We start from the raw sequence: 25157 nt of genomic DNA on the forward strand, positions 1-25157 counted from the left end.
AAAAAGAATATGGGACAGACTTAGACTTGGCATCCTTGCTTAGTCACTTATCATCTATGTGACCCTAGCCAAGGTCACTTACCCTTGCTGAGTGCAATTAAAAAAAATTACTGGGCTGCTGAGAGGGTTGGATGAGAATGGATATACGGTGTTCAGCCAGTGCTGGGCACAGAGTAAACAATAATGGGTGAGAGCAGCCTCACAAAATGCACAACCGAGGAAACACCCCCCCTTTTTTAACAACTCCGGGGTTTTCTCCTAGGCCTCCAAGGCACACAGCTTGAAGTGTTTGAGCTAATCCACTCACCTATTTTAGCGCTAAGATAATGAGGTCCAGGGAGAAGAAATACTTGACTGGAAGACACCAATACATATCAGTAAATGGCAGGTCTAGAACAAAACCCTAGGCTTTGTGCCCTTTCTCCTCCAATCTAAAATTAACTCTTGGGGCACCTGGGTGGCTCAGTTAAGTATCTGCCTTCAGCTCAGATCATGATCCCAGGCAGTCCCTTGTCGGGCTGCCTCCTGGGTAGGGAAACTGCTTCTTCCTCTGCCCCTCCCCCTGCTCATGCTACCTCTCCTTCTCTCTCTGTCTCAAATAGATAAATAAAATCTTTAAAAAAAATAATATTAACTCTTAACCAGTGGGAATTTCTAGCCTCTTCCCAGGTATGCAAGATCAATCACATAGCCACAGGCCAGCACACTTTGGCTTCCCCACCTGGAGAAGTGGCCCCAGTACCACTTTCTGACCCCATGCCCATATTACCTAACATATCCAGTGAGGACTGGCTGAATGGTGTGTGGGGAGCCGGGGTCACTAAGCATTAGGAAAGACAGGTACTACTACTCAGGTAACAATGGCTTCTATTCACAAGAGGCACTTCTTGAAACACCGAAAATGGATTTTGTAGCCAAAAAGACTTAGGCTTGAATTCTGACCTAAAAGTGTGTGACCTCAGGTAAGTTACTTAATATCTCTGGACTCTGTTTCCTTGTCTATAAAACTGAGACGAGGGGCACCTGCGTGGCTCAGTATCCAACTCTTGATCTCAGCCCTGCACTGGGCTCCACGCTGAGCATGAAGCCTACTTAAAAAACAAAACAAACAAAACAAAACAACAACAAAAAGCCCCTGATCCCTTATAGAGGAACTGTAATGAATAAACAACATATGTCAAGTGCTTACCCAGAGTAGGCACTCAGTCAGTGTTCTCCCCGCCTTCCACTCTCCAAGAACATTAACCTGACATGAACCTCTGCTCTAGTAGGAATGACCCTCAAGATCAAAACCTCACATCTTGTTAAATTAGCTCACTGATTTCCAAACTGGTAACAACATTCCATGCCCACCCCAATCACAAAGCCAAGTTTGAGCACAAGGATAACTGTCTCTTCCCTGCTCACACCCACTCTTACCCTTTCCCAAGCCTCCACAGAGATGTAGCAGCTGGACTGGAGTCCAGCAGACGTTCTTGCTGGAGACACCTGGTTTCTGCTTGGAGACCCCCAGCCACAAGACACTCTTCTCCATTCCTCCCAAGGTGGCCTGCGCTTCTGTTAGTCCTGGCCAGGAAAAAAGGCCCCTGCCTGTCTTCCTGCAGCTCCACCTGCTGGCCAAGGTCTCCATCTCCAAAGAAAACCAGAATAAACCTACTTTATTTCTACTCTGGAGACCTTCAGAGATTTATAGTCCTGTGGTTCCTCTGAGAACTAGGCAGAAGGAAAGTTTGCCTGGCTTTGCCCTACTCCAGTGCCATGCAAATCACACCAATGACAACAGCCCTCCTTGGGACCCTTCCACTGCTACTAATGGGCCCTCTTTCCCCCACGTAACCCAGCGTGATGAACCCTGGACACTTGTGTCCATTCTCACTGCAACCAACATTATCTCTCCTGTGCTCCATTCCAGGGGAAATGGAGCTGTTCTAAGAGGCACAAATCACTTACTGCTGAAAGAGTCCTTTTGTTTTGCAGATAGAGAAATTGAGAATCAATAAGAGACTGAATTGACTTGCTAAACCCCTTCAGAGTTAGGAGCTGCGCAGGGGCTACAAGGCAGATCTCTGTGATTCTGGCCAATGCACCTTCCACTGCACTGCACTGGCCCACCTCGGTCAGACAGACAGCTGCAGACCCTCCACACGCTGCCCAGCACTCCATCAGCGGTGTTGATGCTACGTGGCTGCTTTGGCCCAGAGACATCAAGGAGGACCAGCACTCAGCGCACTAGCTTATGCAGTACTGTCATTCTTTCCACTTTGATACCACTTTTTAAAATAACAGCTTTAATGAGATATAATCCATAAGCCAAAAAAATCATTCTTTTAAGGGTACAGTCAGCATTTAGTATATTCACAGAGTTGTGCAGCTATCTAATTCCAGAATATTTTCATCATCCCAAGGAGAAACCTCATTACTCATTAGCAGTTATTCCCAGTTCCCTGCCCTCCTAATCCTGGTCCGAGGCAACCACTAATCTACTTCCTGTCTCTACAGATTTGCCTATCTTGGACATTTCATCTAAATGAAATAATATCATACGTTGTTTTTATGTCTGATTTCTTTCACTGAGTATGTTTTCAAGGTTCATCTATGTTGTAGCATGTGACTACCTACCTCATTACTTTTTATGGCCAGACAGTATTCATTTGTATATACAATTTATTTATCCATTCATCAGCTGGCAAACATTGGGGTTCTTTGTACTTTGGAACTACTATGAAGAGTACTGCTATGAACATCTGTATACAAGCATCTGTGTAGATAAATGCTTTCAATTTTCTTGGGCATAATACCTGGGAGTAGAATTGTTGGGTAATATGGTAATTCCACATTTAGCTTTTTGAAGCACTTCCAGGCTGTTTTCCAAAGTAGCTGTGTCATTTTGCGTTCCCATCAACAACCTGTGAGGGTTCCATTCACTCTACATTCTCACAACATTTGATATTACTTATCTTTTGTTTTTAGCTATCCCAGTGGGTGTGAAATGGACCTCACTGTCATTTACTTGAGTCACAGCAATAATCTCCTGCTCAACAGCCCCCTTGCCTTCAGGCTTTGCCCTCCCACCCCTCTTCCCTACTGGGGTTGCCAGTGATCAAAAACTCAGTCTGATATCAGATAAAGGACTGGTATCCAAAATCTATAAAGAACTTATCATGGGTGCCTTGGTGGCTCAGTGGGTTAAGCCTCTGCCTTCAGCTCAGGTCATGATCTCAGGGTCCTGGGATAGAGCTCTGCATCAGGCTCTCTGCTCAGTGGAGAGCCTGCTTTTTCCTCTCAGCCTGCCTCTCCACCTACTTGTGATCTCTGTCTGTCAAATAAATAAATAAAATCTTAAAAAAAAAAAAAAGAACTTATCAAACTCAACACCCACAGAACAAATAATTCAATCAAGAAATGGGCAGAAGACATGAACAGACATTTCTGCAAAGAAGACATTCAAATGGCCAACAGACACATGAAAAAGTGCTCAACATCACTCAGCATCAGGGAAATACAAATCAAAACCACAGTGAGTTACCACCTCACGAGTCAGAATGGCTAAAATTAAGAAGTCAGGAAACAAGAGTTGTTGGTGAGGATGCGGAGAAAGGGGAACCCTCCTATACTGTTGGTGGGAATGCAAGATGTTGCAGACACTCTGGAAGACAGTATGGAGGGTCCTCAAAAAATTGAAAATAGAGCTATACTACAACCCAGCAATGGCACTACTGGGTATTTATCCTAAAGATACAAATGTAGTGATCTGAAGGGGCATATGCACCCCAATGTTTATAGCAGCACTATCCACAACAGTAGTCAAACTATGGAAAGAGCTTAAAAGTCCATCAACAGATGAATGGATGCCTGGGTGGCTCAGTCGTTAAACATCTGCCTTTGGCTTGGGTCATGATTCCAGGGTCCTGGGATCGAGCCCTGGATCAGGCTCCCTGCCCAGCAGGAAGCCTGCTTCTCCCTCCCTCCCCCACTCCCTCTGCTTGTGTTCTCTCTCTCTCTCTCACTATGCCTTTCTTTGTCAAATAAATAAATAAAATTTTAAAAAACAAGGTGTGGTATATATATATACAATGGAATATTATGCAGCCATCAAAACCCCCCAAATCTTGCCATTTGCAACAACATGGATGGAACTAGAGGAAATAAGTCAATCAGAGAAAGACAATTATCATATGATCTCTCTGATATGAGGAATTTGAGAAACAAGACAGAGGCTCATAGGGGAAGGGAGGGAAATATGAAACAAGAAAAAATCAGAGAGGGAAATAAACCACAAGAGACTCTTAATCTGAGGAAATAAACTGAGGGTTGCTGGAGGGGAAGAGGTAGGAGGGATGGGGGTGGCTGAGTGATGGACATCGGGGAGCTTACGTGCTACGGTAAGTACTGTGAATTGTGTAAGACTGATGAATCACAGACCTGTACCCCTGAAACAAATAATACATTATATGCTAATAAAACCCATGGATAAGAGCTCAGATAGGAAAACCTGGCTTTCATTCTCATGGACCTGGAGTACAGAAATCAGCTGACTTCACCTGTAATAATCAGCTACAAAATTATATAATAAATTCACATTAGTTAAAAAAAAACCAAATGTGGTAAAGAGGTGTTTCATTCCATGATATTAAAAAAATGTAACAAAATTATGTTATTTCTTAACTTTGTATATAACACGTGTCATATGAATTTCTTTAAAGATTTTCAATAAAAGAACAAGTAGTAAAATGAAAAAAAAACAAAACCCTCAATCTGATAGAAGCCCTTCATGGCTCCCCCCAACACTTCTTGGCCTGGCACATAAGGCACTGACTGGTGTCGTCTGTGCCCAGCTCCTCAGTGTCATCTTCTAATTCTTGCCAACCCCCAACACTGCACACTTCTCTATTACGTGCTTTTGCTCATGCTGTCTTCCCTGCCTGCAATGCCCTTCCCTCTGCCTCTGCCTAGACATTGTTTCAGTCTGAATTCAATGTCACTTTCTCTGTGAGGCTCCCTCTGACCTCCGCGAGCAGCAGAAGCTTTTGCCTAAAAGTTTTACAGAAGAAGACAGAAATGCAGACCACTGACCATATAATAACATATGATAAATGTAACCCTTATTACAGAGTTGAATAAACCATTCCAGGAGCTCAGGAGAGAGAGAGAGAGAGAATGAGACCTCCTGGATTGCTTGGAGAGACCGTGGATTTCTATGGAATAGTGTTTGCTGGATGTATTAATGATTGAACAAATGAAGAACTATTTTTAAACAGCAAACCTATGGAAGGGGCCAAAGGAGGTTTAGCTCCAGCCCTGGAGTAAGGGGAAGGACAGAGAAAAAAAAGGACTCTTCCATATACTTCCGTGGGTCAAGGGCAGTGACAGGTCATTATGGCTGAAAACAATAGGGCAGGGAATTTCTCAGGAATGTGTCAGTGAGAGAAAGAAAGAAGGGGCTTCTCGGTCATGTTCACCAGGCTGTGACAGGGACAGTGACTGTGAGGCTGAGCAACTCCCCACACAGACCCAGTAGCCTCTTCATAAGGAATTCATGAGTTACTCCAGTTGGTTCACCTTCCCCAGGACTGCTGAGGAGAGTAAAAAACCTCCAGAGAGATAAATAGTATATTATTCTACTTATATGAGGTCCCAGAATAGTTAAATAGTCAAATAGAGACAGAAAGCAGAATGGTGGCTGTCAAGGGATGGGGAGAGGGAGCAGTGGGGAGTAACAGTTTGATGTGGACAGTTTCAGTTTGACAAGATGAAGAAGTTTTGGAGAAAGAAGGTGGTAGTGTCTGTACAACAATGTAAATGTACTTACTACCACAGAACTGTAACTTGAAAATGATTAAAATGGTTAATTTTGTTATGTAATATTTTACCATGATTAAAAAAGAAAAAGACTGCTGGAGGCACAGAAGAGTGTCACAGGCTAATGACATCCAGGGTCTTGGGCCGGAGAGCTGAAGGGTAACGGTGCTGCAGGAAGTCACTGACCCCCTTGTGTTTAGGCTACTGGTTTGAAGAAAGTTTTTCATCACTCAAGGCCTGGTTTGAATGCGACTCTCCTGTAGAGACTTTCTTGATTCAAATAATAGGTCATTTTGGCATTAATTGTGATTAGTATTTCCTACTATCTGAGTGCTTAAATGGCTAGAACCATAACGTATTCATTTCTGTGTCCTCATTCACTCATTCAACAAACATTACATACCAATTTGGTACAAGGCTTTATGCTGGATGTTGAGTATAAGGGAGTAATTTTTCTCTTATGTTCTGAATGTTAAAATAGGAACTTTGGCCTTTTCAAAAACATTGGAGAGAAAGCACTTGCCTTTTCTCCCACATTTAACTGGCTCCTCCTCACCAAAGGAGAGATTTATCTAATAGGTAAAATGTTAGCTTAACATTTAATGTGCCAGCAGGACAAGATCAAGGTATTAAAGGTCATGTTCCCATGAAACTTAAACTCTTAAGATCATGGCCAAGTGGCAAACTGTCCATAATGTAAACATAATTTCCTTGCCTATGGGCTTCTGGTATGGCCTGGGGGAAAAGAGGGTGGTTCAAAAGCTCTCTTTGAGGGGCACCTGGGTGGCTCATTGGGTTAAGCCTCTGCCTTCAGCTCGGGTCATGATCTCAGGGTCCTGGAATCAAGCCCCACATCAGGCTTTCTGGTCAGCAGGGAGCCTCCCCCACACCCCGCCCCCCAACTGCCTCTCTGCCTACTTGTGATCTCCGTCAAATAAATAAATAAAAGGGCGCTTGGGTGGCTCAGTGGGTTAAAGCCTCTGCCTTCAGATCAGGTCATGATCCCAGGGTCCAGGGATTGAGCCCTGCTCAGCGGGGAGCCTGCTTCCCACTCTCTGCCTGCCTCTCTGCCTACTTGTCAGACAGATCTGTCTGTCAAATAAATAAATAAAATCTTTAAATAAATAAAATCTCTCTTTTAAAAACATTAATTAATTAAAAGAAAAAAAGCTCTTTTGGATAGATATAAAGCAAGTATACTAAAATGCTAATGATAGAATCTAGGTGGTGGGTGTATGCTGTTTTAGTTAGATTTGAACTCCCACAAAAAGTCTTTCACCTTGCTGTATATGAAAAACTCCAGGCCAAAAAAAAGCCCAGTATGATCTGAAGTCCCAGCTACATTCTCCTATAGTGTTTACCAGAAATAAAGCTGACGTTTTGGTTCTCATCTGATTTCTGATTTTTTTAAACCCACAAGAGGAACAAGACACAAAGATTAGTCAGACATAGTTCCTACCTTTAAGGAGCTCACAGCTGGGAAAGACTGATATGAAAATGGGGACTTACAGCAAAGAGCGCTAAGTGCCTTGTGCACAGATACGCTGGCAGGACAAGTCTCAGCAACCACAGACCCAGCACAGGGCCACGGAGCAAAGGCAGCGCAGGCCTGGAGCATCCTCTATCTCCTTACATTTCCAACTTTCCCCATACTGTGTAGAGGTCCAGTGGGGACCAATCCTCGAATATAATCTCCCATGATCAACAGCCATATCATATATGTGCAATAACCAAATACAGTCTACTCAAATCAAGGTCCCCTTCCTTCCCCAGAAGTCTCTGCAACTCGTCTCACTCATTTGCTGGCTCCCTGCACCTCCCTCCTCTTGTCCCATGAATGACTTGCCATCAGATCACACTGGATCTGACTGTCTCCCTTGGACAAGCTCCAAAGGGCAAGGAAAGAGAGTCCAAGTCTAACTAAAACAGCATAAACATCTAGGGCTTCAGTCACCTTATGGTGGCCGGCTCCTATTTGAAAATAATACACACTAACCTTCTTAGAAGAAAGTCCCGGGGAATCAAGGGTGGGAGACAGGCCAGGAGGCCAGGAACCGGGAATGAGTCCATACCAGAGAACAAAATGGTGCTGCCATCAAGATAAATGCCATTTCTGATAACCCCTGCCCTTGGGGAAGAAAGACAAGTCATGTGGTCTTTCCAGCCCAGTTCAATCACCTCCTTCAGGAAACCTTCTCTGACAGGTAGCTCTGCACTAACCCTATACCAGCCTATTAGTTATACCTGGGACCCCCACAGTGCAGTTGTCCCTTTAGCCCCAAATTGAACACATGGTGTTATCACCTCTTGTCTACATGGCAGCCCACAGCCAAATGCTCACTCCTCAAAGGCAGACAGTGACATATCTCCATGCCCCAACCACTCTTCCCAGCATTTGAAAGTTGGATAAACAATGATCTCCAAAAGTCCTCTTAGCTATGAAACATAAAACCCTATGAGGTAGATATCTACTATTTCAGCTTACATGAAATTCACTCCTCCTTTTTCTGTGAACAGTTTACTTTTTTTTCTTTTCTTTTTTTTTTAAAGATTTTATTTATTTATTTGACAGAGAGAACGATCACAAGTAGGCAGAGAGGCAGGCAGAAAGAAAGGAGGAAGCAGGCTCCCTGCTGAGCCAGAGCCCGATGCGGGGCTTCATCCCAGGACCCTGGGATCATAACCTGAGCCGAGGGCAGTGGCCTAACCCACTGAGCCACCCAGGCGCCCCTGTGAACAGTTTTCTTTGCAGAACCATCCCTCTTTTATGTTCACTCTACGAGAGTTGTGGAGAGCTGACCATATGCCCCAGCCTACAGGAGAGGGCACTGGCCCAAGCCAGGTCAATCAGAGCATCGGATGGCCCAGCCACAGTGAATGGCACATTACCCCAGCCAGGCTAATGAGATTCCGTTCTGGCCACTGCTGGGAAATAGAAAGTCTCTTGTTGTTGGAAAGGTGCTGCTATTGGTTATCTTACCATCCCATGAGAAATGCAGAACCAAGACATGGAGACAGAGTTCTGATGACATTGTCTGAGCCTATGGGATCCAGGTGGGCCTGAAGCCAGTGCTGACCCCTGGCCTTCTCAGTTATGAGCCATTTTGAGTTTCATTTCTGTCACTATAACATTAAAAGTCCCAATTAATCCATCCCCCCAATCCTGGAGGAAATACCAGGTTCCTGACAAGCAGCTACCTCTTCCTACAGTTGTTCTGGGAGAAGCAGGCTCCACTGACAGGGTCCCATTTGGCAAGGGCCTTACCTGCACCAAGAGGTTCTGCAGTCCAATGACCAGGGACAACACCTGTGATATTCTCAGTGGAGCCAGGACAGTGTTCTCAGAGGCCGGTGGTGGCTGGGGCCCTGAAGGCACCAGGGCCACAAGGGCAGAAGAAAAGTTTTGCTGCAGGGCTGTCCGCAGGAAGCATAAGATGGCAGCTGAAAACAAGAACCCCTTATACTCAGCTCCTTCCTCCTTCCTCACCTCCCACCTAGCTCTGTGGCAGGGGGAAGACAGTAGAGATAATAATAGGGTGACCACAGGCTGGTCTGGGGAGAGTGGTCCCATCTCACAGTCTAAGGGAAAAGCTCTTCCTTTCCTGCTAGAGTGCCCTGGGGCCATACCTGAGAGCAGCGCAGCCTTTTTCTTTGGAAAGCTGAGGACCTTCAATACTTGGTCCAGTTCCACGGACAGTTTCTGGTGAACCTGGTAGGGCAGAGGGAAGGGGACACCTCCCACATTCTGGCAGCTTGAGCAGAAAATAACCGGTCCCAATAGCTCGTAGGTACCCACACATACCTACTGCATCCAGAGGGACAAAGGAGACCACACAGTCTTGTGAGCCCACCAGCCCTGGATTCAGGAATGTGAGGAGGCAAATTAGCCTGTACATAGAGGACCCTTCTTCTCCCAAATCTCCCACATCGTCAATGAACTCTTCCACCAGGGAACCTCCCTGGCCTCATGTGTGACTCAGTCTCCACTCCAGCCCACCATCCAACTTAGATCTAGAGCCAGACAGCCCAGATTCAAAACCCTGCTCTGCCACTAGCTATCCATGTGGCCAAGGGGAATCCACTGCCCCTCTCCCAGCCTGCCTCACTTTCTTCACGTATGAAACGGGAACAATGCCGCCTGCTTTCACTCCTTCCAGAACTATTGTGAAGAACAGCTGAGGCTCAGCATTGGGGAACGTGTCTTTAAAGTCAAAGCACTGTCCAAACTGAGGGGTTAGTTGGGAGTCATGGGTTCAAAGCTGAGTCTGCTCTGCTTGCCTCACCCAGAACATACGCTGCTTCAAGGCAGGAATTACTTCTCTGCTTGGATCTATCACAGTCTGAAACAAAGCAGTTCGTCAAAAATGTTTGGCTGGTGGAATCAGCAGGTTCTAGGCAGAAGAACCAATTTGTACAAAGGTATTGAGATGACATACTAATGTAAGATGCTCACAGAGGAAACCGTATAGGAGTTATTCAGGAACTCTGTGATATTAGCTCAATCTTTCAGTATAGCTAAAACTACCTTTAAAATTAAAGCTATTGGGACACCTGGGTGGCTTAGTCAGCTAAGCGGCTGCCTTCAGCAGAAGGCCATGATCCCAGGGTTCTAGGATCGAGTCCCACATTGGGCTCCTTGGTCAGCAGAAGAGCCTGCTTCTCCCTCTGCTTGCTGTTCCCCCTGCTTGTGTGCTCTTGCTCTCCTTCTCTGAAAATAAATAAATAGTGCTTGCTTTGGCAGCATATATACTGAAAATATAAAGAAATAAAATGTTAAAAAATAAATAAAATAGGGGTGCCTGGGTGTCTCAGATGGTTGAGCACCTGCTTTCAGCTCAGGTCATGATCTCCAGGTCTTGAAATCAAGCCCCACATCCAGCTCCCAGCTCAGCAGAAAGTCTGCTTCTCCCTTCTGCCTCAACCCCTGCTTGTGCTCTCTCTCTAATGAAAAAAATGTTTAAAAAAGAAATAAATTAGTAAAATAAAATAAAGGCTATTAGGGGTGCCTGGGTGACTCAGGTCATGATCTCAGGGTCCTGGGATCGAGCCCAGCTTTGGGCTCCCTGCTCAGTGGGGAGACTGCTTCTCCCCCTCCCCCTCCATACTTTTTTGCTTGTGCTCTTTCTGGCTTCCTCCCTTTCAAAAAAATAAAATCTTCAAAAGAATAAAGGCTATTAAGAATCAATGACTCAGGGCGCCTGGGTGGCTCAGTGGGTTAAGTCTCTGCCTTCGGCTCAGGTCATGATCTCAGGATACTCAGATTGAGTCTCACATCGGGCTCTCTGCTTGGTGGGGAGCCTGCTCCCCACCCCCTGCCTGCCTCTCTGTCTACTAGTGATCTCTCTCTCTCTGTCAAATAAATAAATTAAATCTTAAAAAAAAAAAAAAAAAGAATCAATCACTCAGGGGCATCTGGGTGGCTCAGTCATTAAGCGTCTGCCTTTCACTCAGGTCATGATCCCAGGGTCCTGGGATCAAGCCCTGTGTCAGGTTCTCTGCTTGGTGGGAAGCCTGCTTCTCTCTCTCTCCCACTACCCCTGCTTGTGTTCCCCTCTCTCGCTGTGTCTCTTTCTGTCAAATAAATAAAATCTTTGAAAATAAAAGAATCAATCACTCAGTCAAATCATCAACCGTATGGAGATATGAAAGAGCAGAGCTTCTCCCTCTGCCTCTGCCTGCCTGTGCTCCCTTTCTCACTCTCCGTCTCTCTGATAAATAAATAAATAAATAAAATCTTAAAAAAAAAAAAAAAAGAAAGAGCAGAGCCGATTTGGAGAGGAGCTAACAGTTGGTCAGAGGACAGAGAAGGGTAGAATGGCAGAAAGTAAGGCTGCAGAAGGACCAAGGTCAGCAGGTTCTCAGCAGCCATGTGGAGAGTGCAACCAAACTGGCCACAGGGACAGGAGATCTGGAGCAAGGGAAAGGCCAGGGACCAGGAGGCTGAACAGGCCACTTCTGAGGGGAGAACGAACCATTAAGGCAGTGGAGAGGACTCAGAATGGAGGTGGGTAGTAGGTAACTGGCTGGGTGTGAGCTGAAGACCAGCGAGCCAGAGACACGGTGCAGGTTCCCACACAGGCAGGTGACTGCAGGGGAAAGGTGGGCCCACCAGCCTCACACAGAAAAGCAAAAAATGTTCCTGTCCCCAATCAATGCTGGGGCAAACCCCAGAAGACTTATTATAGTACAGATCTGCCACAGCCTGATGCCACTTTAGAGGACAAACTTTATTTTGTTGTTGTTTTTTGTTTTTGTTTTTGGAGGCCAAACTTTAAAAATGACTTCACTTCTACACAAAAGAGCATGTGCCCGGCACTTCAATGGCACAGTGCTGGGCACAGGGCAAAGACACCTCAAAGGCTAGAAGATGGCTTCTATCCGCCAGCAGCAGTCAGGCTTAGGAAGGAGACACAGGAATGTGGAGCAGCCCATATAGGATTTCACGCAGGTCACTCTGATGAGAAGGTCCCATACAAGGGGGTGAGGAGGGACTGAGAGGAAGAGGTGCTCTGTGGATATGTCCACTGTTCCCCTGTTCCCTGAATCACCTTTCCCAACAATCACAACGACAACTTGCATATGTCTGGCATTTCATGGCTTACCACCTAGCACTGTAAGGCCACAGGCTGGCTTCTGCCTTCCTGTCCAGTGTGACAGGCCACTCCCTACATTCTAGTCACATGGTATCTCACCAGTCTCCAAATATGTACACATGTCCAAAATTTGTGCAGCTTCGTGTCTTTTTTTCAAATTGCTCTCTTTACCTGGAATGCCTTTGCCTGGTACAATCTTACCTTTCAAAGCTTTGCTTAAAGACTACAATACAAAGTTTCCCAAGTGTGGGGTACGTGCTGTATTTATTTCTTATTCCTCTGTGGCTAGAATACAGCCCGGCATGAAGGTTATCCATGTATGATAAATTAATATAAACCAACCTGACAACAACCATGGACATCTTCTTCCCCATTCTGTAGGCAAGGACACTGAAGCTCAGAGATTAAATATCTTGCCAAGGTTACCCAGCTAATAAGCCAAAGAGCGGGAATCAGAACTCAGGAACTTTGTCACTCCTCTGTGTGCCACCCCATGCCCCAGAGCCACACGGGCTAGTGACTCACCTGCAGACTGCCGTCGTGCTGCTGAGCAGAGAAGGAGGCAGTGAGCAGCCAGGCGGAACAAAGAAGTGTGGTGCTGGGAGAGGCCCCCTTGGTCCAGGTGAGTACCAGAGTCTTCTCCAGAAGCTCAATCAGGGCCGTGCTACTAAGGAGCACTGCAGCAGCTGGAGATGGTTGGCAGGGTAAGGGCTATAAGTTACTCAGGAGGCCCTGCTAGGGCTGCCGGCATCGTGGTTAGCACCTGCCAGGGACTTCACACACACATGGTAAATGAACAAAAGGATCAGCTTTAGGCTCTATGGGTTCCAGCTTCATTCTAGAACCACAGGTTATCAGAATCAGAAAGAATCTTATGACCATCTGGCCCAGCGACATCCTCCCCATATGTATATATAGTTTTTAAGATTTTATTTATTTATTTGACAGAGAGAGACATAGCAAGAGAGAGAACACAAGCAGGGGGAGTGGGAGAGGGAGAAGCAGGCTTCCCGCAGAGCAGGGAGCCCAACGTGGGCCTCCATCCCAGGACTCTGGGATCATGACCTGAGCCAAAGGCAGACACTTAACAACTGAGCACCCCAAGCGCCCCTCCTGATATATATTTTCACAAGCAGGAAAAAACTACAGGCAGCAAAGGCCACAGACACTGCCCAGCACCCCTCCTATTCATTGCCTCACTGGGGCCTCAGCACCTCTTTTCTGACTGCTTGGTGTAGTCTGATGAAGGCTCCAGTACAGGAAGTTGAAGGCGGGCTGCAGGATGTCCACGTCAGCGGGGCCGCATTTCCCACACAGCTTGCTCACTGCAAGAGTCCCCAGGCCCCATCATGTAGCCCTTCATGGGTTCAATGCACACCAGCACTCACAATTCTCATAGATAATGGCCTTATTCTAATAAGAATTTCAGATGTCAGTCTGTCAGTCTTGGGGACCAAGCTCAAACTAAGTGTCCTTGGTAATACAGCCAAGGAAGAGGAACACAGTAACAAACCTGAAGGCAAGCAGCCCACAGCTGCAGCTCAGGACAAACTACACAAGTTTATGTGATCTAAAGGCATCCTGTAACAGCACTGGTTCCAGAATAGACTCCAGGTTGGAGAGTCTGCAGAGGTCATCTAGGTCAGCCTGCCACCCCTAGCAGGAAAAGATCCAGCCTCTGAAATCTTCTAGCAATGGGGCACTCACCACCTTTCCAGGGGACTCCATCAACATCAGTGTGAAGTTCCCTGAATTTGCCATATTCTCTTTCACATCACCCTCACATCTGGCTAACTCCTTAACTCCTACTCAGCAATCGAGATTCAGCTCAAAGTTCACCTCCTCCATGAAGCCCTCTGTAACTTCTCATGGCAAGATTAGATGCCTATTGCTCCCCCAGCCCTCATCAGAGTAGTTACTACACTGTAGAGCAGACATCTACAGAACATATCCCTTTCCTCCTGGGATTTGGCACTTTGCTCCCTGACCTACACCACCTCAATATGAAACCTACCTAAGTCTCCGTTCACTGTTTTGGCGGCCACATCACACTTGACTTTTAAGTGGCTTGTGGCCAACAAGATAAGCAGCCCTCTCCTCACCCGTCTTCTACTCACAATGCTCTCAAATAAAAGGATCGTATATAAATGTATATTATACTTCACACATATGTTTCAGGTCATTATTATCCCCTCCAGAGGCCCTATTGACAGCGGTTTGATTTTGTCCCAGTCTTCCCTCCCAGCTGAGTGTTACACTTGACCCGATAGGCTGGGAGGACCAGCACCAGGCCAGGCCTAAAGGCCCTTTTTAAGTCTGACACTGATCTCATGAGGATGCTGGGGCTCCAGGCAAGGAAAGAACCATCTTCACCTGTGGCCAGAGCACCTGACAGTCCACAGATACTAAAGACACACCATTTTTCCTATCGATTTCAGTATTTCCTCAATAAACCTTCCTAAGGATGCTACCTATGAAGTGGCAACGACATTAATGAAATGCAGTGAAAGTCCTGTTGAGGTCTGGGTACAGGTGAAAGAGGCTTAGGGAACTGTGACGTGGATCATCAGATCCTGAGTCAGTTGTGGAGTGCGGGGGAGAACTGAGCTTGTGCCCAGAAAAGGGAGCCTGCACAGAGCTGCACTGGAGGTCTATCTACTGTGTGCCAAGCATTTGAGTATTCGACCTCTAGCTCTCCCTTATCTTAACCCTACATCAGCTAAGCACTACTGTTTTACTTGTGAGGAACCGAAAACCAGGTGACTGCCCAAGGCTGCATAACTAGTGACTGAGAACAAATAAACGAAGGCATTCCTGACTCTAGAGCTGTGCCTGTCATACAATGTTCTGTTTTTGTTTCTTTTCCCAAACACTCCCACTATACAATTAAAGAAAGATCTAAAAGTATCCACAGCAGGAAGCTCACAGGAACAGTGACCCACTAGCTTCTTCCAAAAGGCTGAATGATGGAATAAAGGAGCATGCCTAGCCCTGGGCCCTCAGGCACTGTCCCAAGCCCAGGCACCTTGGTGAAGAAGCTTCATGGCCATGCTGTCCAGTTCTTGCTCTGATGTGTTCTTCAGCTGCACTAAAGAAAGGAGGCTCAGGAGCAATGGCAGGTTCCCTGAGGCTGCAAGGAACAGGAGGGCTGGTCAGGAGACCTAATGCTCAGATCACCTCAAGGTCAAATAGACATCCTACCCCACTGTAAATGTTTGCTGGGATTCACTCCTACCTCCTGCCTTCTTCCTTCAGTACAGGGGCAACTGACAAACTGGGTGCCAACTCTGGGCTGGGTACCAGAAACTTAATATTTCACTTAATCCTCCTTGTGAAATAGAGACTATTTCTATTTTGCAGTTAAGAAAACAGGCTCAGGGGCGCCTGGGTGGCTCAGTGGATTAAGCCGCTGCCTTCGGCTCGGGTCATGATCTCAGGGTCCTGGGATCGAGTCCCGCATCTGGCTCTCTGCTCAGCAGGGAGCCTGCTTCCCTCTCTCTCTTTCGGCCTGCCTCTCCGTCTACTTGTGATTTCTCTCTGTCAAATAAATAAATAAAATCTTTAAAAAAAAAAAAAAAGAAAGAAAGAAAACAGGCTCAGGGGCACCTGGGTGGCTCAGTGGGTTAAAGCCTCTGCCTTTGTCTCAGGTCATGGTCCTGGGATCCAGCCCCACATTGGGCTCTCTGATCAGCGGGGAGCCTGCTTTCTCCTCTCTCCTGCCTGCCTCTCTGCCTACTTGTGATCTGTCAGATAAATAGTAAAATCTTTAAATTATAAAAAAAAAAAAAAAGAAAGAAAGAAAGAAAAGAAACCAGCTCAGAGAGGCTGAGTGACTTCTCCAAGCTCCGACAGCCAGTTAGTGGCAGGGTCAAGACTTGAACTTAAATCTGAGTTCAATGCCCACATTTTTTCAACTATGTTTCCATGAAATCTTATGGCTCTTATACATTATTATCAGTTAGATGTGACTTATCCTTCCCTGCCAAGGAAGGACTCAGCTCCTCTAGACCCTCTTAAATTCATCTGAAAACTTTCATCCTCAGTCAGGACTGGATCAAATGAACTACAGTTCTCCTCCCACTTCCTCTTAATTGCTTGGAGATTTTAAATTTCAACTTTTTAAAAATAGGAAAAGATAAAGCAAAGCCAACCTTTTCAGTGTCTTTAAACTGCACCAAACATCAAACTTCCTGGACTCCAGGGACTCCGGGGAGTCCCATTCCAGATTTGGAAACTATCCTTCTGGATCTCACTAGCAGCTTCTAACACATTTCAGATCCACCCACTTCCGAGCCTTTGCAGGCTTCTGCTGCCTTTCTGGCCTCCCCCATTATTTCCTGCTTTCTTCTTCCCAAATGGGGGCTACCATTCTTATGAAACAGCTCTGAACACATGCCATGCTGGGTGGGGACATGCATGCATAGACTGAACACACCCACTTATGCTAAACACGCAGAAACATTAAACATAAACACATGCGCTCCATACGCGCACACACATACATTAAGTATGCTGAGTGCTCAGTCTCTGATGAGAGGAAGGAGGTAAAGTTTAGCTTGCTCCCACACTGGCCTGACTTTTATTTTCCAGAGAAAACTCCGACTCTCTCCTGGAGCAGATCTCTCTTTTTTTTTTTTTTTAAAGATTTTATTTATTTATCAGAGAGAGAGGGGGAGAGAGCGAGCACAGGCAGACAGAATGGCAGGCAGAGGCAGAGGGAGAAGCAGGCTCCCTGCTGAGCAAGGAGCCCGACGTGGGACTCGATCCCAGCACGCTGGGATCATGACCTGAGCCAAAGGCAGCCGCTTAACCAACTGAGCCACCCAGGCGTCCCTGGAGCAGACCTCTTTGAGTTAAAGGTCAAAACACGCCCCTGACAGCTCCAGACTAACCTCCTGAGGGAGAGGCCCCATGTTCCATCAACAGTTGTTGTAGGATCAGCAGGAAGTGGCCTCGGATGAGACCACTCACTTCGACATCCTCATTCTTCCTCAAAAAGGTCCTTAGGACAATCACTACTTTGCGGGCTGTGTCCACTGGGCTGGAATAGATGAGATCCTGAGCAGGAGAAAAGGAAGCCAGAGCTCAGAAGACATCACGGTTGGGGACAGGTTGGAAAAAGAGAGGAACTGGGGAAGGACCCAGGATGATGGTGTCACAGAACCTGGGGAAGGGAGCACTCCCTTGCTTGTCACCTATTATGTACTAATCTGTTGAAAAGGTCCATCCCAAATAGGAAGAAACGGAGACTCAGAGCGATTATGTGGTATGCCAAAGGTCACACAAGCCAGTAAGTGGCACAGCTAAGATTTGAATCTACTTCCAAGCCCAAAGTTGTTTCTACTTTCCAGGATGCCTCTCTCTGAAAAGGTAAATTTTAGGGTCAAGAAGAGGTTATTTCAGACAAGGGACCTGAATGTGCCTTAAGGGAGGAAAAGAGAGGGGGATGGAGATGTCACAGGGCAGGAAAAGGATGGGTTAGGACAGATTCAGGGCACAGGAAGGGAAGCGAGGACCAGGTCAGGCCCCTTTTTCTTCCACGGCATCTGGCTATTTCTGCCCCAAGCTGTAAAGGCCTTGGGTTCAGAAGGTAGGAAAGGACATCGCTTTTTATTTGCTTTCAGAGTTATTTTAATGAGTATATGTTACAGGCAAAGCCAGTCAGAAGCCACTCCAGAGACCATCCTACTGATAGCTCCTGGCACCTACCAGCTCAAACAAGCCAATTCCTTTGGACAGGCTAACATGCTGGGTGCTATGCAGCCAAGGTCACTCACAGACTCCCTTTCCAGGGAGGACAGCTGACACACAGAGAGACATGGCTATGGGGCACCCAGCCAGACAACTCCAGATGTGCTGATCACTGGGTGACATGGGGCATCTGGGCTTGGCTCTTCACAAACGCCCACAGCTGCCAGAGAAACAACTATAAATCAACAACGATTGCTCAACTATGGACTAATAATGTCAGGTCCTGCGATGTGTTCAAACTGCAGCTGGGTGTTTGTTGATGGATTATCTGTATCTTCAAAACTCTTCTAGATAGGTATCACCCTAATTTTTCAAATGAGGAAACAGGCAGATTAAGTAGCCTGCCTGCTGAGACAGCGGTGGCACTATAAAATCTACTACGCTGTGAGTTAAGGAAAAACAGGCATGAGTTTGGCTTCATTTTTGTCACCTTATATAGGGACTCAGAAAACTTCTCTAGAAGGAGATGATCACAGAATAGGAGGGCTAGGGAGACTCTCAGTTCATTTACAAGAGCCATTTTACTTTACAGGGTATGATTTGCCCAAGGTCAATTCCCTGATCCTGCTCCTTCACCAGCACTTGGCTGCCTAGCTAGAGAGCTGGTCCCTCAGGACCCTGAGTTAAATTTTAACAGTCTAAAAGGAAGAAGGCTACACAGCCTTCTGTGGCTATGGTGAATGCCAGGGAGGAAGAATGCACCCCACTGTGTGGGTCGGTGCAGAAGGCTCTGGATGGAACACGGTCCACTCTGCAGTCTCTCTTGCCCAGAGCTGTCCAGAAATTTCTGAGTGGGATGGAGTAGGGTGATACGGGTAAGGAGGAAACAAACAGAGATTCTGTGACATCATTGTTTTTCACATTTAAACAACCTACATGAAAGACCACCCATTGATAAGAGTGGCAATTAACAGCTTTGTTTTCAGCTGTTAATTACCCATATCAAAAACAGAAATTGGTACCAACACATTTTTAGACACTTTTCCCCTCCTGTGGCTAGAAGCTGGGGAGAAATGGTAAGAATTATATGTATAAACAGACAGCAAAGTTGTTCCTTGCTATTCTTTTTAACCACTGATGTTTCCAGGATCTAATTTAGTGAAAAGCTCATTAACTTGTAGGCTCCAATCACAGTCATGACCTTTATTAGTTATATGACCTTGAGCAATTTAATAAGCTGTTCTGAGATTACCATTCTCTCTCTGATTCAGTGATAAGTCTAACTATGTACAGGATAACAAGAGTGTTTCCCTACATATTCTGTCCACATATTATTCCCATATATTTATCTACATGTTATCTCTAATTTATACACAAGGAAACTGAAGCTCAGAAAAGTCTTCATCTTCCTGGGTCCCTATGTAGCATCTAGCCCTTGGGATAGATTTTTCTTTTGGAACTCTAGGCGAGCAAAACCCAAGGCTCCTTCCTCCCTGCCCAGGGAGGAGGGGTAGTGAGGGTGGTTCACATCCAAGGACAGTAACTGGGTCACAATAAAGGGCGGAGTGCCTGCCCCAGCCTGCCTGAGACATAGTCTCTCTAAGAATTTGGTCTTAGGATGCCTGGGTGGTTCAGTGGGTTAAGCCACTGCCTTCAGCTCAGGTCATGATCCCAGGGTCCTGGGATTGAGTCCCGCATGGGGCTCCTTGCTCGGCAGGGAGCCTGTTTCTCTCTCTGCCTCTGCCTACTCTCTGCCTGCTTGTATGCACGCTCTCTCTCTCTCTTTCTGACAAATAAATAAATAAAATCTTAAACAAACAAAAAAAGAGAATTTGGTCTCTTGAGATTCATTTTCTCTTTGGCTTATTTCCTTTAAGTACTTACACTCCTTAAAGCTAGTGATGCAGGGTAGTCTTCCTCTAAGGAGGGATCACCATCCTAGAAGGACCCAGACTGAGAAAGAAAACTTGGGGGAGGAAGATAATGAGCTCCATTTTAGACAGAAATGTCAAACAGAAGATTCGCTACATGGGTCTGGAGCTCAGGAGAAAGGTCACAGATGGAGACAGAGATTTGGGTCATCGGCATGTAGCAGGCGGCAACCAAATCCATGAGAATTATTGACACAGCCCAGAAAGAAGACACTGAGTATAAAGAGAACCTAGGACAAAACTTTGAGGCACATCAACTTCCAAGCACTAGCCAGAAAGAAAACTTTTTATGAAAGAGACTGGGAGAAGCACCAAGAGAGGTAAGAGAAAAATTAAGAGAGCTGGTATTGCCAAAACCAAGAGTGTGTCAATAAAAAGTGGATAATCATGAAATAATAACAGGTCATGTAAGATGAGAACCAAAAAGTCCACTGTAATTAGTCACAAGAACATTGCTGTTGATCCTGCTAAGAACAGTTTCAAGTAGCAATGTGGGCAAAAGCCAATGAGTGAAGGAATAAGTAAGAGATGACAGTTTTGAGAGCAGAAAACTACTTCTAGGGGTTTGGCTGTAAAGGGAAGGATATGAACATGAAAGGGTTGGGAAGGGAGGGACCAGCGAGCGTCTGGGTCCCAGCAGAAGACAACCGGAGCAATCAGAAGTAAGCCTACAGGGCTTAGACTCTACTACTCCCATAGCCCAGTGTCATGACCTGGGGTTTCTTCCTAGCTTCACCACTTTTTGACTCTCCCTTCCCAGGGATGCTTTAGAAGTCTCTATATGGTGACAGATGATACAAGCATCTGCGATTTCCTCAGTGGCAATGGAACAACCAAATCCGAATGACTAGTGCCTAGTAAGTACAAAATAAATGTATGATAAAAGAAAAAGTGAACAACTAAACTCAAGGCCTCTAAAAACCTGCTCTTCCCTATGCTTCTTCAACCTCAACTCCTGTGACATATCCTCCATGCTCCAAAACGTCACCCGACCACTCAATGTCCTTAAATCACAGTAAGAACTTGCATGCTGCTGTGCTGGCCTGGCAGGACCCTTCCCCAACACTGTCACTTGTCAAATCCTTTGCAATATATGACATCTTTCTGCCCCCCGCCTCCCAGGTACTCTGCCTCACCTTTACTGCCACACTGTTAGGACAGGTCCTACTGGTTTGTTGTGTCTGATTCTCTCCCTGGCCTATGGGGCAGGCTCTAGGTCCAGTTCTTCCCTGTATCCCGTTGCTCAAATAAAGAGCTCTCCTGTTAGATGGAACACTGGTTCAGGGTAGTTTTCTCTCTTGTTCTGAGAGTTAGCTCAGTTAACTGGGAAGAACATTACACAGGGAGTCAAAATCTGGGTTTTAATTTCAACTTTTGTGACCTATGGGAAATCTACCTAAACCTATCTCTTTGTTTAAAAAGAAAAAAGTACCATAAATATCTCTATCAGAAGATCTGCTTTTTTTTGAGAGAGAGAGAATGGCTTCTGTCCAGAACCCTGATTCAACGGGTCAGCAAATATTTTTAAGTACCTACTCTGTGTGAGAAACTATCCTTGAATGCTTCATCGCAAAGAAAATTCAGTATCTTCACTCCATCCATTGCTACTCTTCCTGGCACCCATCTTGGCCTTCCTCCTCTATAACTGAAGCTTTATTTTTAGCCCATTCCTTCTCTTTTCCTCCTCTTCCAAGGAAGAATTTGAGCCAAAGCATGAATGTGGTCCCTATCAAGCCAACACATGTGGCCTCACAAGATGAGAGATCTCAGGGATGGAAGACAAAGACTAAAGTCTGAGCGGGGAGCATGTACATGCATATGTGACTATGGACAGAAGCACGTACCTAAGGAAGTGAGGTCTACAACGTGAAGGTGTCATTTTCACCACAGTCACTAATAAAGTCAGCCCAATAAAAAACTCAATAAACCATGTTTGTTGGTGATTAAGAACATCAAAGGAATCCCCACTCTTCCCTAACGGGCTGTCATTCTTCCTGGACTAGGGAAGGGCAAAGTTGGTGAGTTGGCATTGAAAGCAGTGGTTTTAAACTAAATGTCTCCCATGCAGCAGTCAGTTGGGCACCTGCCACTAGTAATCACTCACTGAATACAGTGTCAAAGGGGGGCTCCTGAGTGGCTCAGGTGTTAAGCATCTGCCTTTGGCTCAGGACATGATCCCAGGGTCTCGGGATGGGACCGCATCGGGCTCCCCACATCGAGGCCCAGATCAGGCTCCCTGCATCAAGCCCCACATCAGGCTCCCCACATCAAGCCCTGCATCGGGCTGCCTGATTGAGCCCCACATCAGGCTCCCTGTTCAAGCCCTACGTTGGGCTCCCTGCTCAGCAGGAAGCCTGCTTCTCCCTCTCCCCTACTTGTGTTCCCTCTCTCACTGTCTCTCTCTCGGTCAAATAAATAAATAAAAATAAATAAATAAATAAATTTTAAAAATCTAAAAAAAAAAGTCAAATGGGGCAGATGATTTTCTTTTTTAAATAAATAACAAATTCTAGCGGTTACCTCTATAATAAAACTATGTCACTCTCATTAATTTATTTTCCAACATGCTTTCTTGAGTGGATGAAGAAAAGATGGAGCTAAAGGTAGTGTATTAGGAATTGCAGATGAGGGGCGCCTGGGTGGCTCAGTGGGTTAAGGCCTCTGCCTTCCGCTCAGGTTAGTCCTGGGATCGAGCCCCACATCGGGCTCTCTGCTAAGCACGGAGCCTCCTTCCTCCTCTCTCTCTGCCTGCCTCTCTGCCTACTTGTGATCTCTGTCAAGTGAATAAATAAAATCTTTTAAAAAAGAAATTGCAGATGATAGGCAGCTAGATGACTTATCTGATATACCTGATAGGAATTATAGGAATGTCTTAATTCATTAAAAAAAAAAAAGCGCTTGAATTTCTGACAACTTGGGATTACTTAGGGTTTGCCCAAGGGAGTGTGTTGCACATATAATGTTATCTTGTGAGTCATGGCAAAAAAAAAAAAAAAAAAATGCGCAGCCCTCTATAATCAACCATCTCCATTAACATGCCCCAGGGGTCTCCTCTGACATTAAGCCCTTGTTTAATGTCGAGAAGACAGGGAGGTGAGAGGGAATGGTGACTGGGGTCAGTATTGCACAGTTCTATCTCGTGAGAAGTACAGAGGGCCAGATCTCTCAGTGAACAAACTTCCATTAGACTTAGAAAAGAGTATGGATTCATAGAAAACAGGCATCTGCCTGCCAGTTCACATGGAAACGTCGATAAATCCAGAGGCAGACACAAACATCAGTAGTTGCCTCCTGACCCCAGTAATCCAGCTCCCAGAGAGAGAGAAAGAGCCCACCACTCAGCAAGTGGTCACCTACTAGCAAAATGAGCAGGATGCTGGGGCTGCTTCTGAGCATGCGGAACAGGGCTGTTAAGCTGGCAGGAAGCGGGGACTGTCCAGCAGAGGGGACATCATCCAGCTCCTCATAGCTGCTCTCTTCCCAGGAGAACCAAAGTTCCAGGACACGGTGCCCAAACCTGCTCATCAGCTCTGGATACGACAGGAAGAATCTGAGCAGGAGGGGGTGGTGGGTATAAACTAGGTGCAGGTCTGGGATGTCCTCTAAAAATTTTCTGATGGCACTGACCACAGACTGGAGACAAAGAAAAAAAAAGAAAGAAAGAAGAGAAAGGGACTAAATAAATCTTGCAGAGGACCCAAGACAACCCAACAAACATAGCCAAGACGTAACAGGGAAAAATGTACTTGGCATTTCAGTACTCCAGGAGAAAGAAAACTCATTGTGCTCACCCTGTAACAGTGGTTCTCAAATTAGAGTGATTTTGTTCCCCAGGAGATTTTTGGAAATGTTTACATTTTTTATTTTCTTGATTTAGGGAGTGCTACTGGCATCTAGTGGGAGAGAACAGGGATGCCGCTAAATATCTCACAATGCACGGGACGGCCTCCAACAGAAAAGAATTATGTTGTACAAAATGTTAATAGTGCCAGGGTTGAAAAGCCCAGCTCTATAATGATACTTACTATGCAGTGTTGTAATTACCAGTGTAGGTGTCTACCTCCCACACTAGACTTGAGCTGCTTGAGGAAACTGACCCAGATTAACCCGTGCCCCTGGCATAGGACCTGGCACAGAGGGGGCAAAGGGCATGTGTGTTGAATCATATATTAACCCTCAAAAGCTTACCTCCTCCCGTTGTACATTTAGCAAAGTTTAATCCTTAATATGCAATTCTAAGAGTTTTATACTTCATAGTTTGGGCTGTTTCATTTAGGTCTTTGATCCATTTTGAATTTATTTTGTCCATACTATGAGATAAGGGTCCAACTTCACACTTCTGCATGTGGACATCCAATTGTTCTAGCACTGTTTGTGAAAAAGACTATTCTTTCTTCCATTAAATTGCCTTGGCATCCTTATAAAAAATATGTGGGTTTCTTTTTGGACTGTCAAGTTTATTCCATTGATCTTGATGACTATCTTTATGTCAGAAACACAGTCTTGTTTATTCTGGTTTTTAAAAAAGGAATATAAAACTCTTGACTATTTACCAGTATTCACAATAAAGTACAATATATAGTTGGATAACATTCTGATTACTACAAAGTTATTGTTTTTCCTGGCTTCTGCAGAACCAGTAACCCAAATACTGAGAAGACTGAGCCTACATGCAAGGAATGAGCTGCGGTAAAGAAACAACATGCAGGTCAAGAATTTAGATTTCAGAATTCTATTCACTCATTTATTCCAGAAGATCCTAAACTGCCAACATCTTTAACCATCTGATTATGATTATGTTTCCATGAATGAGGTCTAGACATTCCTTGAATCATGACCTTTTATCCAATACAGCACAGAGATTTCAACTTCTTGAAAAGGAATGGTTCCCTAGAAGGAAACTTTAAATGTCCATTTAACTAAGTTTTGCTTACCTAATTAAAATACACCAGCACTTATCTAGTTTTCTCATTTGGGTGAGGAGGTTGTAATAAAATTTTCCTTTCAGGGATGCCAGGGTGGCTCAGTTGGTTGGGCGGCTGCCTTCGGCTCTGGTCATGATTCCAGCATCCTGGGATTGAGCTCCTTGCTCGGCGGGGAGCCTGCTTCTCCCTCTGCCTCTGCTACCACTCTGCCTGCCTGT

The 25157-nt window shown here is 45.6% G+C and overlaps 1 protein-coding gene across 1 annotated transcript in view; it reads right to left on the reverse strand.

Annotated features, from left to right (window-relative positions):
- Positions 1-25157, reverse strand: part of MEI1 (meiotic double-stranded break formation protein 1) — a 78503-nt gene that overhangs the window by 6318 nt on the left and 47028 nt on the right. The window contains exons 20-26 of the mRNA XM_004771229.2: positions 23372-23647; positions 17285-17450; positions 15418-15522; positions 13607-13717; positions 12918-13078; positions 9427-9508; positions 9065-9240 (exon numbers count right to left, since the gene is read on the reverse strand). Of these exons, the coding sequence (XP_004771286.1) occupies positions 9065-9240; positions 9427-9508; positions 12918-13078; positions 13607-13717; positions 15418-15522; positions 17285-17450; positions 23372-23647 (1077 nt within the window). The remainder of the gene's footprint in view (positions 1-9064; positions 9241-9426; positions 9509-12917; positions 13079-13606; positions 13718-15417; positions 15523-17284; positions 17451-23371; positions 23648-25157) is intronic.

The sequence above is a fragment of the Mustela putorius genome, unplaced genomic scaffold, assembly GCF_011764305.1.
Source record: "Mustela putorius furo isolate JIRA1106 unplaced genomic scaffold, ASM1176430v1.1 tig00000738_pilon_pilon_pilon, whole genome shotgun sequence".
In the NCBI taxonomy this organism is placed as follows: domain Eukaryota; kingdom Metazoa; phylum Chordata; class Mammalia; order Carnivora; family Mustelidae; genus Mustela; species Mustela putorius.